The 20,225-nt window shown below is 28.5% G+C and overlaps 1 protein-coding gene across 5 annotated transcripts; it reads right to left on the bottom strand.

Moving 5' to 3' along the window:
• Nucleotides 1-1,739: 1,739 nt before the first annotated feature.
• On the bottom strand, nucleotides 1,740-19,455 carry LOC109609470 (uncharacterized). Of its 5 annotated transcripts, none has more exons than XM_049970703.1 (7): nucleotides 17,505-19,455; nucleotides 14,198-14,227; nucleotides 10,104-10,133; nucleotides 9,294-9,320; nucleotides 6,863-6,985; nucleotides 4,875-5,270; nucleotides 1,740-4,800 (listed from the first exon to the last, which is right to left on the bottom strand). In XM_049970703.1, exons 1-7 carry the CDS (start codon nucleotides 18,728-18,730, stop codon nucleotides 4,641-4,643), a joined length of 1,992 nt encoding a protein of 663 aa, XP_049826660.1. In that variant the 5' UTR covers nucleotides 18,731-19,455; the 3' UTR covers nucleotides 1,740-4,640. The 5 variants fall into 5 exon arrangements, with proteins under 5 accessions (XP_049826660.1, XP_049826659.1, XP_019881688.1 ...); XM_049970702.1 differs by having other exon boundaries at nucleotides 6,845-6,985; nucleotides 17,505-19,453; XM_020026129.2 differs by lacking the exon at nucleotides 9,294-9,320 and having other exon boundaries at nucleotides 6,845-6,985; nucleotides 17,505-19,452.
• Between the last annotated feature and the right edge of the window lie 770 nt (nucleotides 19,456-20,225).

The following is a 20,225-nucleotide window of genomic DNA, read 5'->3' as shown; positions in this document are numbered from 1 at the left end:
AAATAAATGTATAATAATACATGGTTCTAATTATTATTTTATTAATAATTTTTAGAACCAGGGATCTACGTTTATGTATAGTATTGGTCATTATCATTTTAAATATTTTAAATTACTAAATAGTTTAGCCATAACTTTTTAATTTAATCTGAATTGTTAAAATAATATTAATTTATTATTGTTGTTTTATACAGTGTTATAGAAACTACTATATTCTTATTCAATAAAAAGTTACATCAATTTTTCAAATATGGGATAAAGGGATTTTTAATGATTAAAACTGAGTAATTTAATTTAACATAACACTTTGTATAATAGCCTTTTTATTTTATAATTTGGCCCATCTCGTGGCATATACTGTAAATAATAAAAGTAAATTAAAATTGTTATAATGACATACAAAATATTATATAAATAAAATATTTGTCTTAAATTATTATTTAAGAAGAATAAAAATATACAATTATTTGAAATCATAATTAGCTTAAGTTTAAAACTATATTTTCCATTCCTTTTGCTTTTTGAAGTATCAAATATTTAATAAAAACCTGGTTTAAAGTTTATTTTTTACTGAAAAACTAAAAAAAATATTGAAATCCATTTTTTTACATTATATTCTAAAAGTTTCAAAAAAGTATTCGAAAAATGTCAGACATACCTAAAATATTTACTATTATTAATTATTCATTTAAAATTATTAATATATTCACATGATTTAAATTTCCGTATAAAATTGTATAATTCTTAATAAAAACAGTTATAACAGTTATGACAAATGTTATAAAATTGTTTAATTTATGAAATTTTCAAATTTTAACACAAATTCCAAATTTCAAAGGATTTTTCCAATAAAATTATTTAATATATTCTTTTCCGTTAAATTTTTGAAAAATAAACGATTTAAATGTAAAATTTAACACATTTTTAACCTAAAATAATTAATTAAATCTTTAATTCTGTATATTTGAATAATGTTGTAAAATATTATCAAAAATAAGAAATATTAACTGAATTTTTTCTTAAAAATAGTGGATTATCTAATGATTTAATTTTTTTAAATTGAATTAACTTAGTAACAGCATACTTTTCAGAGAAAAAATAAAATTCTTGTTAGCTTTTGTATTACTGAAAAGTATCCAAAAACCGATGTGAAGTACAAGCGATTTGGCGCTCTATATATTGTGAGTTGAACTATAAACGTAATAGTTCATTTTAATAACAATAGATGAAGTACTGCGAACTTTATTTCTGTACCTTTTACTACATAACATAAATTGTAGGTGGCGTTAGTGGGTCGCTAAGAATTTGTTTCATTTATATTTATTTATTTGTGTAATATAATAAAAAAAGTATAAAAAATAAAAATATTGTTTTAGTGATTGTTTCAATTGTTATGTCATGTAAGTTTCACAGAGGTACTTAAATTTTAAAAAACACCAAATATTATTTACAAATTTGGGTCTAAAAGTCAATTTTGCTTTAATTTACTCTGTTACAGTAATGTTTTCTAATAATTTAGTTTCTTATAAAACACGTTGGACAGAATAAAAAACAAAAAAAATTCTTCACTTTGTTTTAATTACAAAAAGGCTGAAAAAATAACTGAAAAAATAGTAATAACATTACAGTATTCCGTCGATAAAAAATACAAGAATATGATGTTGAACAGAAAAGAAATTAAACTGTTTATTCTCCCTATTAGTTATTAAATTGTACATGCACAAAATGAAACTTACATATTAAATAACAATATTTATTTTTTATATACATTATACAGTTCTAGAAGTATGTGTCCTGAAATATATGATTTAAAATATGTACATAGATGAATGTGAAATAATAAACTTTAGACAAATATCAAATGCTTTAATATACATTTATTGTAAAAAACAAGCTTTTTTGAAGTAACGTGGTTAGTTCACAAACGATCCAGACTTGTCTGTCTATGTACAAAAATACAGGCCAGTTAGGTCAGTCAATTCTTGGTACTTTGGTCTTCAATATTAATTAAATATTTTTGTTATATTGGCTCAGAACACGGGGTAGCACCTAATCCAAAGGAATCGATGTTAATCTTGTACATGGAAAGTTAAGCCATTTATCAGTCGATTACATATCCCAACCCTTCCTGACTAGACCTGTATATATAAATACTGTTTTGTTCTCTATAAATAATTACACTTATTGTATGAAAGGAACTAATTCGTTACGATTTTTATACACACATATACAAGGTCTCTGTACATCGATTAAACCTTCACGAATAAATCGAAATAATTAGGGAATGTTATATATGGTTTAAGTACGGCTCAAATGTGTAATTTTGATCTGACTATACCCTGCACAGCAGCGACGACCTTCCTCCCAAACGTAAGAAAAACGAATTTCACTATCGTCTAATAAGGCTTGGGTTTGGTTTCATTTTAATTTATACAAGTCTGGCCCTCTATTTTTTCATTTTTACATGGTGATCTTATTTATAAATTATGACCTAAGTACAAAAATGTAAAAACCATCAAAACTGCATATGTCAGAGCTTGAACGTTTATGGAAGAAAATGTTTGATATACATATTCATCTGGTGTTTTGGCGAGAGATCTGATCTCTATGTGGGCTAGCACGTCACAAATATACCAAGTAAAAAACCTTCCTTCTAATTTTTATCAGTCTCAGTTTTATCCGAGGTTTTCTACTTTACATTTCACAACTTCAATTTTTAATTTCAGAAACCCATAGCCTGAGAAACTAATTCTTTACAGTATTTACATATATTTCCTATTTGTTAACTTATACCTTCAGGAATTTAGGAACAATAATTTTAGCTATTCCTTTCCCTTGCACAGTCAGTATATGAAATAGAACAAAGTACGTTTGCATTACAATAGTAGTTACAGTAAAAAAAAACAAAAGTAATAAATTTATACATGTATAAAAAATATAAATTTCGTTACATTGAAATCGGCTTCAGTAAAACTGTATTCAAATAAACATATTATGTACAAACTATCACATAACAAATCACACTAAAAAAAGTCACATAACATAAAATCGACAAAGAAACAAAAAAAAAAATACATTAACCAAACTGTGGGATGTGATGGCTGTACATACATATTGAAAAAAAAAATAGCGAAGTTAAAATAGAATTCTGAATACTGATTCGTAATTGTATCTGTATTAATATCACAGGCAGGAGCATAAATGGTCTCAAGTGAAAACTTTAGAGAGATGTTAAGACAATCTTGGATACACTGGTCGTTTGATACAAAAAAATGCAGTGTTTGATTTTAGATTCGAGTAGCGGCAGAGTAACCAAGACACCGTTTGTCTAGTTTTTGAAATAAACTAATCAGATCTCACGAAAAACTTTTACAGTAAGACGAAATAATAATAGTAATAAATAAATACGCATCTAAATTATTTAAAACAATAAATAAATAATCTAGAATGTGTTTTCTATTTCTGCTACCCCTACCCTGGACATTTCTTGACATAAACATCTATATATTTATATATTTTTGTGTACAGAAATAAATTATACAGAAATAAACAGATATTTCAAATCTACATCGGCTGACAGTCAAAATTATTGTGTTAATTGACTAGAAAATGTCCAAAAATTTTTTAAGAAGCAACAAAATTGGCTGCATTAAATCGACGAAAGAAATAGTTTACCGAATAAGGCGATCATTTAAAATACCTGTATGTGTCAATAATATGTCATAAGGCAAACAGGAGTATATCTAGGTATTAGACCGATCTAGGTTCATACAAATTCGTTTAATATGAATGATGGTAATCACAGTAAATAAATTAAAAGAAAATGTTGCCGCATGTCTTTTACGTACGTGTGGTGTTAAGAAAAATTATAAAGTGGGGCATGCTTTTATTGACAATTAATTCCGTAAGATGTACAGAATTTGAATACAGGACGTCAGCCGAACAAAAAAAAATCTTATAAAATTATATTTTATTTAGTGTAATAGTGTAGTCATTTTAATTTCTTGAAAACTTAAAGATACAAATTCCAGTCACTAGTTTCATTTACAAATTAAAAGAACAAAACTGCAGTTTTACAAAGATATTATTAAAAATGGGCCTAACTAAATATTAATAATAAGTGTTTCTGAAAAATCGTTTACAACTTTAATTAACACCACAGTATTATTATTATTAATTTTTAGATGTCTGCAGCAAAAAAAAAAAAAGTTTTTATGACTACAAATAGTCATATATCACATGGATAATTCTACACATTGTTAAAGTTTTACTAGGGTGGAAAAATGTGTAAGATGGACAGATTAAATTATTCTGCCTTATTAGTACATTTTTGCAATGTACCAAATTAGTAGAAAAGTTTATATATAAAAAAATACATAAATGACGATTATAATATTTATGAATAAAACATGAACTGAACAATTGTGACGCTTGAGCACAGGCCATACCTAGTTATACCGCCGTGCCAAAAATAATAATTATAAACAAAATCGCCATGTATAGCAACATTTCAATAAGGTCCATGAAATGGGTTGGTACATAGTAGGAACAACATTTTTTTATAAACACATAAATTCGTGGGGAGCTCGCACACACGACTAATAATTGTAAAAATTATAGCCCCACAATCCGCCCCAATCCTAGCTGGGCCTCTGTCTTTTCGCCGGCGGTTCCGGCATACTTAACATATACTTCAATTGCGGCATGTAGTCGACCACATTCCGCACTTGCACTAGCGGCAGCGAGGTGTCCGTTATGTTTTGATATTTGCCCGTTTCCATCAGCACGCGGAACTGGGCGCTGAAAACAACGAAAACGACACATCAGTAATGCGCATGCGCAGACCGACACCCCACACAACCCCCCCCACTTACGTATTTGGCTTGTAGAGTTCGATGCCCAGCACGTGCATCACCTGCTGGCACGACTGCACCGGCATGTTGTGGAAAAAGTTCGCAATGAGATCGGGCAACGTGACCAGCAGGTCGCTGGCGTTCGAGTGCTGGTACGGTTTCATGGTGATGCACGGCACGACCTTGCCCTCCGCTATCTCCTTCGGTATCACCTTGTATGGAATGTTGTTGGGCTGTTCCGGTATGGGGATCAGCTTTTGGCGCATCGTCGCCTGCATCCGGCCGTTCGTCGCCGCGTTCCGGTCGTCCGGCACGCCGGACGGCGTCGTGCACTGGGCCCGCGTCGCCTGGTGCGCCGGCTGCTGGTTTATTATCGGCTGTTGCGTGCTGCTCACGTTGTATGTGTTCATGCCGTCCCTAACAAAAAATGTGTTTAGTTAGTACAGCAATCACAAGTCCAACATATACATCAAACAACATAAAAATTAAGTATTGATGTTTACTAAAATGTATAACAGTGGCCGCGCAACAATAATTTTTTTATGGATTTTTTAACTATAAATTAAATATAAAATAGACTAAACTAAATAAATATCCTGTATTATTGTATGTTGTACAAATTGTTATTCATAATCATTCCTAAAAATAGATTTCCAAGAGTTTTATTAGAATTTAAATTCTTATCTATTAAACAAAAAGGTTTCTTCCAAAAATATGTAATGGACTAGAATTAAATTTTCAAGTATGATGTTATCATAAATCCTTCTTTATCACTTATCTAGTAAAACATTTAAAATAGGCAGAAAAAATGAATTTTTATATAATATATGTAATGTGAATTTATCATTTTTCAAGAATTCTTATCAAAGTTCTAATTAGCTAAGGTGGCTCTGATCAGAGTTTTATGTTTTCTGTAAAGAGTTCTATCAGTATTCATACTTTCAATTCAATTTTTAGATACCATGTAATAAATCTGACTATTTTTCTTAAAAAATACAGTTCCACGAGTTCTTATCAAAATTCTACATTGCTCAGGAAGCTCTGACGAGAGTTTTAAGTATCATGCAAAGATTTCTATCAGAGTTTATACACTTACCTATTAAAACATTTAGAAAAGACAAAAAAAAATTGAATTTTTAGGTAACATGTAACAAACCTTGCTATTTTTCTTAAAAAATGTAATTCCAAGAGTTCTTATCAAAGTTTTGACCAGCTCAGGAAGTTTTAATGAGAATTTAAAGTGCCCTGTAAAGAATTCCATCAGAGTTTATACACCTGTCTATTAAAATATTTAGAATAGACAGAAAAGAAATGATTTTTTAGGTAACATGTAACAAATCTTGCTATTTTTCTTAAAAAATGCAATTCCAAGAGTTCTTATCAAAGTTTTGAATGGCTCAGGAAGTTTTGATGAGAGTTTTAAGTGTTCTGTGTAACAAATCTTGCTATATATCATTTTTCTTAAAAAAATGTAATTCCAAGAGTTCTTATTAAAATTCTAAATAGCTTAGAAAGTTCTGATGTGAGTGTCGTGGGTTGTAACCTATTTTATACATACTTATCTATTAAAATATGTAGAATAAACAGAAAAAATGAATTTTTAGAAGACTTATTTTCATATTTATCGTCATCTTTTTTTTAAACAGACCCAGGAGCTCTGAGTAATGTACAAAATATGAACATCAGAATTTATCTACAACATTTAAAATAGGTAGAAAATCTTTTAGGACCTCCTTTATGGTCTGAAAAATTCTATTAAAAAATCTAATGTGAACAGAAAAATTTGAATTTTAAGATAGTACGTATGGAGAATACGTTTTCCTATATTTTCCTCCTTTTTCCTATTACTGTTCATATATTTTCCAAACAGGTGTACAAAAAACAAGGCTATTTAGAAAAATTTCACAAAAAATTTCCTCCACCTCAGTCACGTCCCATCCACTGTAAATCAGTTCATTGTTCTTTATAACTATCAGAACCGAGACGCGTACCTGTTGTTGCTGTCGTACCTCGCGATGGCGCCATTCATCTGTATCAGTGGTGGGGGAGGGTACTTCTGATAGCTGGGCTCCATTATCATGTAACCCGACGAGTTCCCCGTATTGCTTTGCGAGTTTGCGTACGATGCTTGCCTGGAATTACAAAGAAAACCAATCAATAAATCATCTACTAAATTCCAATACACTAAACTAAAGAAAACTCTTGGGGAGGACCTAGTGAGAGGTAATCGAGAGGATGGATGAAATTTTTTTTTTTTTTTGATTTTAAATTCTGGGGATGATTTTATGACCTCGTATATTTTAATTTAGCCAAACAACTGACTCAAATAGTTTTTTTTTGTTAAATCTTTATTTGAATCATAAATAATATACAAAATAAAAATACAAGCAATAAAAATTATAATAATAGAACAGCAAAATATTTTTCATTTTGCCAAAAATAAGTTTTTGAAATACCAACCTTTCAAAATCTAAATTTTGAGTTAATAATGAACTAATATTTACAAAAGTATATCAAAATTTTTAGGAAAATAATAACACCTTGTAGTACTTGTCCAAAATATTGTTACAATTAATTTTCTTAAGAAAAATAATAAACAACGACCAACTTTAAACGTATTTTTGTTATTGAGTTGTTAAGAATCAAATTTCAGATAGACAATATGGTCCTTTATAATGGAAAACTGAAAATGTATCATGTATTTTCCATACTTGCATCTGGTTTATTTTAAAAGCTACGTAAAAACTTTAGAAATTTAATGGTAAAACTAAGATCTATTGTTATATGTAAACAGATCTTATCCATTATGATCCCACTTGTTGGCATCCTTTTCAAGCTCACATAAGATTTATACAATAAACCATTCATAGCCAACTGGAACAATTTACAACATAATCGAAAGCTTGGAAGCTTTTTCAAATTTTTTATTGGTTTTCTCAAAACATTTGGTACTGTTGACAGCTCGTCATTTTAAAATATTGTTTTATGACAATAATAAAATTCTAAATTATTTAGAATTGTTGATAATCATATGAGACTGATAATAAACGAATATTAAATAAATAAACAAACAATTTTAATTGGTTTTAATGTACAGGGTTAAATTGAGTGCACAACCACATATTCTTGTCCTTAAAATAGACTAAATTGACCCAATTTACCTATATACCAATATGCTTCCTAAGAGATACAGGCTTTCAAAGGTTGATTACTTAATATAGTTATCATGATATATCGGAAACTAACAATGGTAGAATAACGAAATTTTGTAGTTATATAAGTCTAACAAAATAGGTTTGAATTGGTTCAAAAACTACAGAGGTATTGGAGGGGGTGAAGAGGAGCTTAAAATTTCCCAAACTTTTTTATTTTAACTTTGAAGTTTCATCTCATAAATTTTAGATCGAACATTTTAATATCATAATTCAATTGAATTATAATTTTGTGAGACCAGTTACTAAGAGCATTGCAGCAACTGGAAGAACCTTTGAAGACTTGCATCACTCTTAAAAAGCATATTGGTAGGTAAATGGGTCGAATAGGCCTATTGTGGTTAATTTTTGTGCACACAGTATACTTAACGAAAAGCGTTTGATTCATCTGAATCTTAAGAGACATCATGCACGACAGAGGCAGGAATAGTCTTCCACTACGTGGCCATCACTATACACGTAGTGGGAGACTTTTCCTGTCTCTGTCGAGTATGATGTCTCTCTCAAGGTTCGGACGGATCAAACGCTTTTTTATAGGTATGGTTCATTTAAATATAAAAGCAATTAATTGTCAGGCTCAAATAACTATCAATAATTCTAATCAATATAAATTTTATAGTCGTAATAAAACAATAATATTTTAGCAGCAGCATCGAAAATTTTGATATTAAGCTAATTAATAATTTTAAAAAGGTTGATTGATTGATTTTACTTAATTTGAGTATGTTTAAGTCAATAACAATAGATCTTTGTTTTAGCAATAAATTTTGATCTATAAACTTTTTATGTGCTTTTACAATAAACCAGGTGAGTTGTGAAAAATTTGAGACAGTTCCAGTTTGTCCGTTATAACGGACGAAGTATGTAACCCATCAAAAACACAACAAATCACTTTTGTTGTTCAATAACAAAGATACATTAAAGTGGTCGTCTTCTAGCAAACACTCTGTATAATGATTATCTGTCAAAACAATAAAATTGTGCAGTAAAACGTGCATAAAATAAAAAATATATATATAATTTATCGATAGTTTGGTACCTTAGCCGAAAGAAAAGGGAAACTTAAAAAGAGTCAACCCACTAACTACGTTATGAGGTCAGACATCAACCATTTAACTCACCACTCATCCTTCGGGTATTGGGAATAACTAAGAAGATTTCACCATGTTAGTGAACGAGTAGTCGAAAATGATTTTTTAAATAAAAGTATACAAATTTTTAAACTCACCATTCTTTTTTTCCGTATTGGGAATAACTATGGAACATAGAAAACATTAGAAATGGTTTTTAATTGTTTCACTCCATTCACCCTACTTTTAACAAAAATATAAATAAATATCAATGCATTCCATGACATTTAATTGTAAAAAATAGACAAATACTTAAGGAATTTAATAAAATAAAATAGCATTTATATGACGAACACAATCGTAAAACATTTTTATTTGAGGACTAATAAAACTACATATTTTAGTTTATCAATAAAGAGAAATGTATTGTTGACAAAATAATACCCTCCTCAATATCGATAACAAGCCATATCGAATCGGAACGATCGTAGTGTTATGTCGAGTTCCCAAGAACAATTTTATCTGAAGATAAGTTGTATCAACAATTTTTAATGTTTACGCTACCAGCAACTCAGCAAAACTAGACTCAGCACGATAAAAGAGGAACAAAATCGAAACAATATTGAATTTCACGTCGGAATTTCAGGTGGACTACTCACGTACAGTGACACGTGACTACGACAGACCGAAACTTTTTCCGCTCACCCCGTATACGCACTCTTGTGGCTTATCTAAAATGAATTTTAAATTCCCTCCGCGATATGAAGGAAAATATTCTCGACGCATGTAACTCGACATTCCGGCATTTCCGGTTTTTGATGCATGTGAATTAAAATTTTTACAAGGCTTCAGAAAATATTACACAACTTTTTTTTTAATTAAATTAACGGAATTAAGCAAACTCTAGTGTCTAAAATAATACTAATAATAATAATCATGCATATTTTGGGTATTTTGGGTTTACTTACTCGTTCTCGAATATGTTAACCTCGAGATTACTGGAAAAAGTCACAGAAATAATTTGCGAATTTGTTGGGATGCACACAATGAGCAGAAATTTCAGCATTTTAATAATCTATTATTAACCGACCAATATCGGATAAAGTAATGAAACTGACACTGATTGAATCAATATATTGAAATTCGATTTGTAAACGTCAATTGCATTTTTATCAACATGACACTCTTGCATTTACAAGAATTTTAATTATATTTTAGCACTATCGATATGATTATATTTCAATAATTGCAATAAAACATGCATTAATAAATACACTGATTCAAATTGATTTTTAGAGTTTTAACACTACTAAAATTTCTGTTGACGTAAAATTTTTGTTAAAATTTACTTTGGAACAATTTTAAATAATAAAATCATAGATAAAAATTTAGTTTTTTGTAAATATTACATTTATGTTCAAATTAATTGTTTAATAAATGTATTGTAAAATAAGTTTTTGTATAAAATGTATTAGTGTAAAAATTTAATCCTCCTGAATTTAATTGAATTTTAACCAAACTTCAACACCATCATATTTAATATTTATCTTGAATATTATACACACATCTAAATATAAAATCATGCATTAATAAAATAAAATGCATACAAACTGTACTCAGAACATAATACCTATTGATTATTCTAAATAAACGTAAAGTCTGTTGGTAGAAGATACTTAAACAATAAAATGATTAATGAATTTTTTTTTATATTTTATTAATATTTGATGTCATGACTGTTTTTATGACAAGTTGTTTTGCATTTACAAGAATTTTAATTATATTTTAACACAATCAATAGTTCAACATTATTTAATTATATTTTAATAAAAGTTCGTGAATTAATATTATATAAACAAAAGAAACGTGCTTTAATTACTGAATTGATTCAAACGTGAATTTTATAAAATTAAATATGTTGACTGCTCGTAAATAAATGTAAATTTTTGTTAGTACAAAATTCTTAAACAATAAAATTAACTTTTTATTTAGTTTATTAATATTTGATTTTACGACCGTTTTTATGTCAAATGCATTTATACACATTTTTATTACATTTTAGTACATTCAATAGCTAAGAATTATTTAATTATATTTTAATATTGTTCTTGAATAAATATTATCTAAATATAAGAAACATTCTTTAATTAATAGATTGAGGATATGATTTTTTAAAAATTAAATCTGTTAAAACTATTCGTATATAAATGTAATTTTTTATAGGTATAAAATTCTTAAACAATAAAATGATCGATGATTTTTTATGGTTTATTAATATTTAACGTCATGATCAATAATTATAATTGTTTAATTAAATTTTGACGTTAAAGAAACATGTTAATTAACTAAAACTTCTGTTGACTCTTTGTGAATGAAAGTATTTTTATTTGTACAAAATTCTTAAAAATAAAATTATTAATATATTACACTATTCAGTTTTAATATTTATTCTTGAAAGAATTTCATAAAATTAAATCTACAATTTTCTTTTTTTTTTTTTGAAAACAATTTTAAATGAAAAATCATCAATAAAAATTCATTTATAAACGTTTTTTATAATCATTTACGTTTAAATTAATAGTTTTATAAATATTTTATGTAATAAGATTTTAATTAAAATATTTCTACCATATGTTTTAGTATGTAAATTTCTTTATTGAACGGTTTTATATTAATTAATTATCATTTTTTATAATTTATATTGAAAAAATACTATTACTTCTAAATGAAAAAAACATGTACTAATAATAAAATGCGTAGAAATTTTACTCGAGCATGAAATTTTACAAATAATAAAATACCTACTGACTATTTTAAATGAACGTAAATTTTAATTATATAAATTTTTGAACAATAAATGATCAAAAAAATTTTTATATAATTAATTATAATTTATTCATTTATGGAGAACAGAAAAGGTACTGATTTTAAAAATTTATGACAATTATAACTTGACTTGAACCACTTTCTTAATTTAATTTAAACATTTATTTTAAAAATAACTGATGACCCACAAAATTAACCATAAATAACGAACACCCTGTATAAAATTTGGGAGTATTAATAATGGCTGCTTATAGGACGGTACTTGGTTAATGTGTATGATAAAAATGATTTTTTTAGCATTAAAATTAGTAGTTTTACAGACATTTTAGTCAGATCCTCCATGTCAAAATTTTTGGGCAATTGGGTTGGTATGGCCCTTTTATATGTAACCACATGTAGAATTTAAAAATCGAAATATATACATATATTTCCATTGAAATTAACGCAGTTGATGTCACTTCCGGAGAAACCGGAAATGAACTTTCGTCCAAAATAAATTAGAAAAGTAGTCAAGTCACGTTATAATTGCTATAAAAATTTTAGATCAATAACTTTTTCCATTTTCCAAACTTCTAATGAATAAGTTAGGTGAATCACCCTATATATACATAAAATATTTTTCTGTTGTTTTCTAAATGAGCACTATCAATATTCTTTTTTGAATTTACATTTTTACAAAATGGAAAATAATATATTTTTTTGGCTTGTTTTTTAAAATTATAAATCTTTATCAAAATAAAAATGTATGCTCCACATTGAATTGTTTTACTCAAAATTATTATCGTTTATTATAGTACAATCTCTGTTCCTGCATTTCAAAGAATTTTAATCAATTTTCAGCACAATCAATGTTACATTTGTTTAATTATAATTTAATAATAATAATTTTTCTTGTGTAAATTATACATCTAAAAGAAAAAAAAACATGCATTAATAAATAAAATGCATACAAATTTTACTCGAACTGGTAATTTAAAATTAATAATTTATAAATAGCAAAACACCTATCGATTATTTTAAATAAACGTAAATTTTTATTGGCTCAAAATTCTTCAATATTTAAGTGGTGGTAATACTAAAACTAGTTTTTTGATAAAAGTTTTTAATTAAAATATTTACGCCAAAAGATTCTTTATTTTACTTAATTAATAATTAGAAAATGGAAAATAAATTACATTATAAAAATTCCATATTGAATGGTTTACATTAAATCGTTATCATTTATTCTTGTATTTAAGTGAATTTTAATCACATTTCAGCATAATCAATTGTTATATTTAAGATTGTTAAATTATATTTTAATAATTTATCTTAAATAAATATGATGCACACACATCCAAAAGAAAAAAACATGCATTAATGAATAAAATGCATACAAACTTTACTTGAACTTGAAATTTAAATTTATAAATAGCAAAATACCTATTGATTATTCTAATTGAACGTAAATTTTTGTTGGTACAAAACCTCAAACAACAAAATAATCGGTGAAAAATTTTATATGTTTTATTAATATTTATTTAATATTAAAACTAGTTCTTTGATAAGTATACAATAAAATAAATTTTAATAAAAATATTCATACAACATGCATTTTTTATTTTATTTAATTAATAATTACATGAATAAATTTTTTCAGTTTTAAATAAAAAATTATGTTCCATAATGAATTGTTTTACTCCAAATCATTATCGTTTATTGTAGTATAATCTTTGTTCCTGCATTTAAAAGAATATTAATCAAATTTCACCTCAATCAATTTGAAACATTTGAGATTGTTTAATCATATTTTAATAATTTTTCTGTAAAAGAAAAAAGCATACTTTTATAAATAAAATGCATATAAATTTTACTCAAACCTGTAATTTAAATTTAATATTTTATAAATAGAATAAAATAAAATAAAAAATTCTCAAACAATGAACTAATCAATGAAAATGTTCATATAAATTATCAATATTGTTAATAACAAGTCTTTTGATAAATATATCATGAAATAAGTTTTTAATTAAAATGTTTTGTGTATTTTAGTTAATTAATATATAATTAGAAAACGTAAAACAATATTTTTTCTGTATGTTGTGTATTCCAGGCTGTGTGACATTATTTATTATTTTAATGTTAGGCACTTAATTAAATTGTTTCTTTTATAAATAAAATTTGTTCCAACGTAAATAAATAAGCTAGCTTTAAAACAAAAAAAAACTAAAAACGTCCACAACTTATCTAAACTTACCAATCATCTTTTCCGTATGTTGGATGGTAACTATAAAAACAGACAAACTGAATAATTCAAGTGGTAATGTAATTTTTCTCTTAAAAAAAAAACAATCAAATCCGATAAATGGAAACTGTTTTAGCAATATTTTTATGCGGTCAGCAAAACAAATTCAATTAACATCGCTTTAGTTAAAGTTAAATTGACATTGCTTCTGCATCTCTGGATGTGATTTCAAAATACTCACAAACACGTATTATTCAATTAAGTATATTGTTTGTTAATTTGATCAAGTTCAAATCTACAAATATTGATTTGTAGATATTGTTTGTGATGCGGCAATTCTCCATTAACTTGGAAGATTTGACGGATATGGATAATTCTGTGGGTAGGCCCGGGTCTCATTAAATTAGTTATATCAATTTTTTTACGAATGTGTCAATAAAAATTTTTATTATTATTTATTAGTTTTAAGCCGTATTGATTCGGATGTTATTACCTCCAATTAAAAGTACGATTAATCTAATTTGATTATTGATAATGTCATGTCTAACTATTATAATGTAGACTATATAAATCGATATTCTTCAACACTTAGGGAAACGTAAACGTGTTTTATAAATGTGTATTTATATCGTGTTTGAATTATTTAAGAACTTCCAATCATAAAATAATCATACACCACATTCGCCAATTTTCTTGATTTATTTATTTATTTATCCCTGTATTATAAACTTAAAAAATAGTAGTTAATTATTTTAGAAATATTCAAATATTTGTTTATATTAAATTAATACAAATATAAAAACTATTTGTAAATATTTGCATAAACAGCATTTAAAATATTATGAATGGTTTTCGGGCACAAAGAACGACCTGGTAATGTATTACCATATTAATTAATTTTAATTTTAATATTAAAAATGGCATCGAAAGCTCGTGTGCTCATAATAAACATTACAAATTATGTTCTTGCAAATTAGTTACAGGTGCCAATGGATTTAATTCAATTTTATTTAATGAAAAAATTATTCAATATTTATTATACATATTCCTCATCGATTCTGAGGCTTCTTATATAATTCTTTAATTATTTAACTGACAAAGAAATTTACGAGGACAAATTTATTTTTAAATTTAGAATGCCTTGACATAAATTGACAGATAATTTTGACATTAAGATAGAAAGAATATATTAACAATTGATTAACGGAATAATTCAGAAAGTTTCAAATTTCATAAAGAGGGAAGTCTAATGAAAAAGTTTAAAGTTTCGTTCTTAGTTTAATTAATAAATTTTATATGAAAAATTCTGATGTTTCCAGTATTAATTAAACAAACTTTATTGAAAAAAAGCCAATCTAGTTTAAATGAAACTAATATTTCCGTATATAATTTCAGGAAAATTTTATTGCATTTGTACATTAAATAAAGCAGTTTCTTGTAGAGTTTAAATTATTTAGGGGCAGGCAAGTTTTAACTGAAAAGTTTTTGTGAACAATTTTATTTTTATATCCTGTCACATTATCAATCAATAAATTTTACCAGGCCGTTTTAAAGCTTTAATTTGAAAGTTTCAACAACAATTAATTATCATATTATTTATTTTTAATATGTAAATTTTTATTAGAGTTACAAGTGATTGTATGATAATAATAAATAAATGAACTAAACAAGAAATTAATTGAATAATTCAGTGCTTATTATAAACATTTAAAATATTTAAACAATTTTATTTATTTTTCTAATGTGACATGATTAATCAATATATTTTATCAGGATCTTTTAAGTGTTTAATCCAAATGACTGACAATTTTTTATTATTTAGCAATGAAAGATTTTTTATTTGAATAATTATAAAAATATGTAAGTTTTATAAACACATTTCAGAGGAATTTAATTTGCAGTTATAATTATTTTGTAAAAACCTAATTCACAAAGCGTATTAAATAAAATATAATACATCTTGTTTATATTTTTTATGAAGAAATATTTAAAGAAAGAAATTGAATCCTCAATTTTTAGTTTAATAAATTTTATATGAAAAGTTCTAAGGATAATAGTTGAGACATTAATTAACAAATTTCTATTAAAAAGAAAAGAAATATTAATTTATATTATTAATATTTCTAATGTGATAATTAATCAATATATTTTATCAGAATCTTTTTATTATGTGACAATAAAAGATTTTTTATTTGAATAATTATAACCAAAATCATCCTAATTATTTTTAATAGTTAAAAACAAGTGTAAATTATTTTTATTAAGAATTATAATTAGAATTTTTATCAATAGTTAAAATGCAGTTAAAATTTTGTACAAAAGTAATTCAAGAAGCATATTAAATAAAATATAATACATCTCGTTTTTTACATTTCTATGAAAGAACATTTAATGAAAGAAATTGAATCCTTAGTTTCTAGTTTAATAAATTTTATATAAAAAATTCTCAGGACAAAAGTTGAAAAATTAATTAACAAATCTGTATTAAAAAGAAAAGAAACATTAATATAAATTTTAATAATTTTACAATTTGTTGAAAATTTTATACTTTTAAATTAATAAAACATAAATAAATATAGTTTATATTATTTGAAAAAAGCTTTTGTGGACAATTTTCCCTCCAGAGTGAACGAATCAGTTAATAAATTTGATCTGACAGTTTTAAGTGTTCAATTCGGAGTGTTCAACAGTAATTAAGAGCTAATTTTGACATTTATTTTGGAGATTAAGATTAATTGTACAAGAATTATATATTTAAAAATTTATTATGTAATATTTCTGCTTGAAAATATGTAACAATTTATAATTTAATTTATTTTTAATATTTAAAAATATATAAATGATTTTTATTTAGAACTTAATGAACAATTTGATGTGTAGGTAAAATTATTTTCATTGGCAACTCAACAAGTGTATTTAAATATTTTCCTTATATATAATATAAGAATTATATGTCAGTTAACAATAAAATTTTAATAGACAATTTTGTTTCTAGGAACACTAATTAAAAGTTATTTTCACATTTAGAATAATTATTTAATCAAGTTTTTATATTCCCATGAAAGTTGTTTTTATTATAAATTGGATTGCCAAAGTTGATAAGTAAAAAGTAAGTGTGACAGGTCTCAAACGTTTTTATCTAATAGGAACAATAAGTTCCAAAACTTTTAATCACACATATTAATTTTAATACAAATAATGTGCTTGGATTAAAAATTAAATGGCACAAGATCCTAATCAGTCAAAGGACCAAACCAACGTTAGTCCACATTCACACAGGTGGTAAAGACCAGTGGTCCTTCACATAGAAGAAACTTACGTCTGTGACACCCTAACCAGGGGCGGCGGAGCCGGCGTCATGGCACCGTAATAGGACGTCGACGGTCTGATATTCCTCCCCGCATTGCCTACGTAGGTCGCCCTGGAGGCCGAACTAGCCGTCCTCGGTTGCGACAGGTACGGCCCGGTGGTGGTGGCGGTGCCGCCACCCAGATAGTTTCCGTACACCTGGATGTTGTGCGGCAGGGGGTTGTTGTTCGGCGCCTTCGCCTGGGTGGCCGGCTTCGGCGACGGGGGCGGATGGCTGACGATCGGTGCCGGCGGCGCCGTCGGCTTCCTCGTCCACTGGGCGATTTGCGCGTGGCTCCGGGACGAGTTGCTGTTCACCAGCAGCTGCGAGTCCAGGTTTTTCTTTGGCCAGTAGTCCTCGAAGAGGGTCCCTGGTGGGAAATAGTTTTTAATATCGTTAAGGCTAATCACAGAACAGGAATCGTGGGCGAACAGTTCGTTTCGTATGCCCTGCACTTTGCAACAGAACTTCAGGTATGCAAGGTCCCAGCCCTCCAGTTTATCAGCGCGCTGCTTCAGATTGTCCGTTTCGCCCTCAAAATAAAAGAGGGGCACGTACTTTTGGCCGTTATACACAGTATAAGGTACCACTGATTCCCTATTTATCCTTATAAAGCCGCACCGCTGCATCGAGTCTGCGTCCACAGCACTAATTAGTTTGTTGTAACAATGTCCTAAAAATTGGTAGAACTCGTTGGCGTCCGCGTACCGCACAATCAGGTCCCTGGTGGTGAACTGTTCCCTGCCAAACTGATAATCCGAGTGTTTGTAGTTGATCTCATTGAATAACCTTGCCTCGGCTTCTGTAATATAATAACTCCTAATGTTCGTACAGTTGTACAAGTCCTGGTGGAGGTAGTTGAGTAGTGTGTTTAGGACTTTCATCTCCACCATCCGTACAGCACAGTAGTGTTCACCTGATCGAAATATGTATGGGATATGTTCCTTGCCAACTTGTGACCAACCGAACCTGCCTTTGATTGACTCCTCATCAACCGGCCTGGGCTCACCGGCTGCTGGGCTTGTGTTGTTGACATTTTTCTTGTCCGGCTGCAGGAACGTTAATATGTTCATGCCAGTGCACGAGGCCTGTGGTCGGGACAAATTTGCCATTTTCGCCTTGTTGGCCTCAACAAACTTTGCCGCCAGTTCCTGTATTTCGGCCTCATCGTGACGCTCTTCCTTTACCTTGTGCATTTCGGTAAATGGTTACGATATTGAGCAGCCGAAACCAACACTACATTCCATAATGTTTATGCTCCGTGTAACGTTAATACGCAAGGAACACCAGCACCGTCACCCACCATCGAAAAGCCGTCTTGTTTACGAATGAGGTTAGGCACGGATTTGATCCCACCGTCTATGTTTTAGCGGCCATAGGCCATAGCGCCGCAATAAGATCAACACTCGGTGCTCTACTATGTTGCCGGACTCACTTATTACGAAAACTACCAGTTATATTTACAGAAAAACCGGGACTTCTGGTTACATTATTGACAACTCCGTGCACAACACTAATCGGACTGCACCGCGTACATGTTAGCCGTCGACATGATTCGTAAACTTCTCGTCCACTTCGAAAGCTGGTTCGCACCGATCGCACCGTCCGGTAAAGGAGTGCTAATCTCATACAAGGGTACCGTTGCCAACATAAGGATTTTCGGTTATTTTTAAGTCCCAAGATGGCCGACGGCCTGAACGCAACCTCCAATCACATCCCTTCCACCGGCCGCCACTTCACGGCATAGGCCGCGAAACGCGGTGACGACACCGTTTTCGATGACGTAGCCACGCACCCTCGCGCGAAACCGCACGGACCGATTCCCAACGTCCCAAGGTCCTCGACGTTACACCACGCGAACGTCAATTCGGAACTCCGCAGGTTTTTCGTCATCCGACTGACGGTCTGTCACCGACAACTTGCAGTCGCAGCATCCTGAATGCGACGGATAAATGTTAATGCAATTGACGTAATGTCAACGTTCAATTCGTTTTTTTTATGCCCTCATTAATTTGCGAAGTCTGGGTCCCGATGACGTGACGTTTTAATAAACATTTTAACTTTCGCATGTCAACGCAAATCGCACCGATAACGTGTAAAACCCACGGCTGGTAAACGAAAGTAATTAGATCGAGGGAGATTCGTCCTGGTGCCGGTCCTGATTAAAATTATATTATTGACATTGTAATTAAAATTTTGCTTTAATTATAATAATTTTCGTGTGCTTTTAATTTTACATTAAACTTTTATTGTTTTAAAGCCGTTTGTGTTGTTTATTTGTGGGAATAATGACGATTTGTAAGCGGAAAATTTTATCGAGTGTTACAGGACCGGCTTCGGGTAAGGTCAACATTTTTATTGACCTCAGATGTAACTGTGCGGCGGAATCTTGTTGCTATGCTTCAGCTGAAACGCTCAATTCAAAGTATTTTTTAAAAAAATTTGTGAAATTACACTTTACGTTATCAAGAGCATTAAAAAAATGGGATATTTAGGAAACTATGTTTTAAAAACAATCAACTTCAAATTAACTTATTATAATAAAAGCACTCACCTGACTTAACAAAAATGATATGTCATCAATCACCTAATTATTATTCTATAATATATTTTATACACCTGGTACAGTAATAAATATCCAAATAAGAGTGATAATAAATATTACAGAATGTTTTTTATAATCATTACTTT

The sequence above is a fragment of the Aethina tumida genome, chromosome 1 (genome assembly GCF_024364675.1).
Source record: "Aethina tumida isolate Nest 87 chromosome 1, icAetTumi1.1, whole genome shotgun sequence".
Taxonomy (NCBI): Eukaryota; Metazoa; Arthropoda; class Insecta; order Coleoptera; family Nitidulidae; genus Aethina; species Aethina tumida.
The sequence above is the reverse complement of the archived record's forward strand: the minus strand, read 5'-3'. Positions and strand labels throughout refer to the sequence as shown.

What these genes read in the sequence shown, in the direction of transcription:
- LOC109609470 (XM_049970702.1), bottom strand. Translation starts at nt 18,730, where the DNA reads ATGCACAAGGTAAAGGAAGAGCGTCACGATGAGGCCGAAATACAGGAA. An exon ending in AGGTACGACAGCAACAACAG is followed by an intron (nt 5,271 to 6,844) that starts GTACGCGTCTCG and finishes ATTTTTTGTTAG; the next exon opens with GGACGGCATGAACACATACA. An exon ending in GAACTCTACAAGCCAAATAC is followed by an intron (nt 4,801 to 4,874) that starts GTAAGTGGGGGG and finishes CGTTGTTTTCAG; the next exon opens with CGCCCAGTTCCGCGTGCTGA.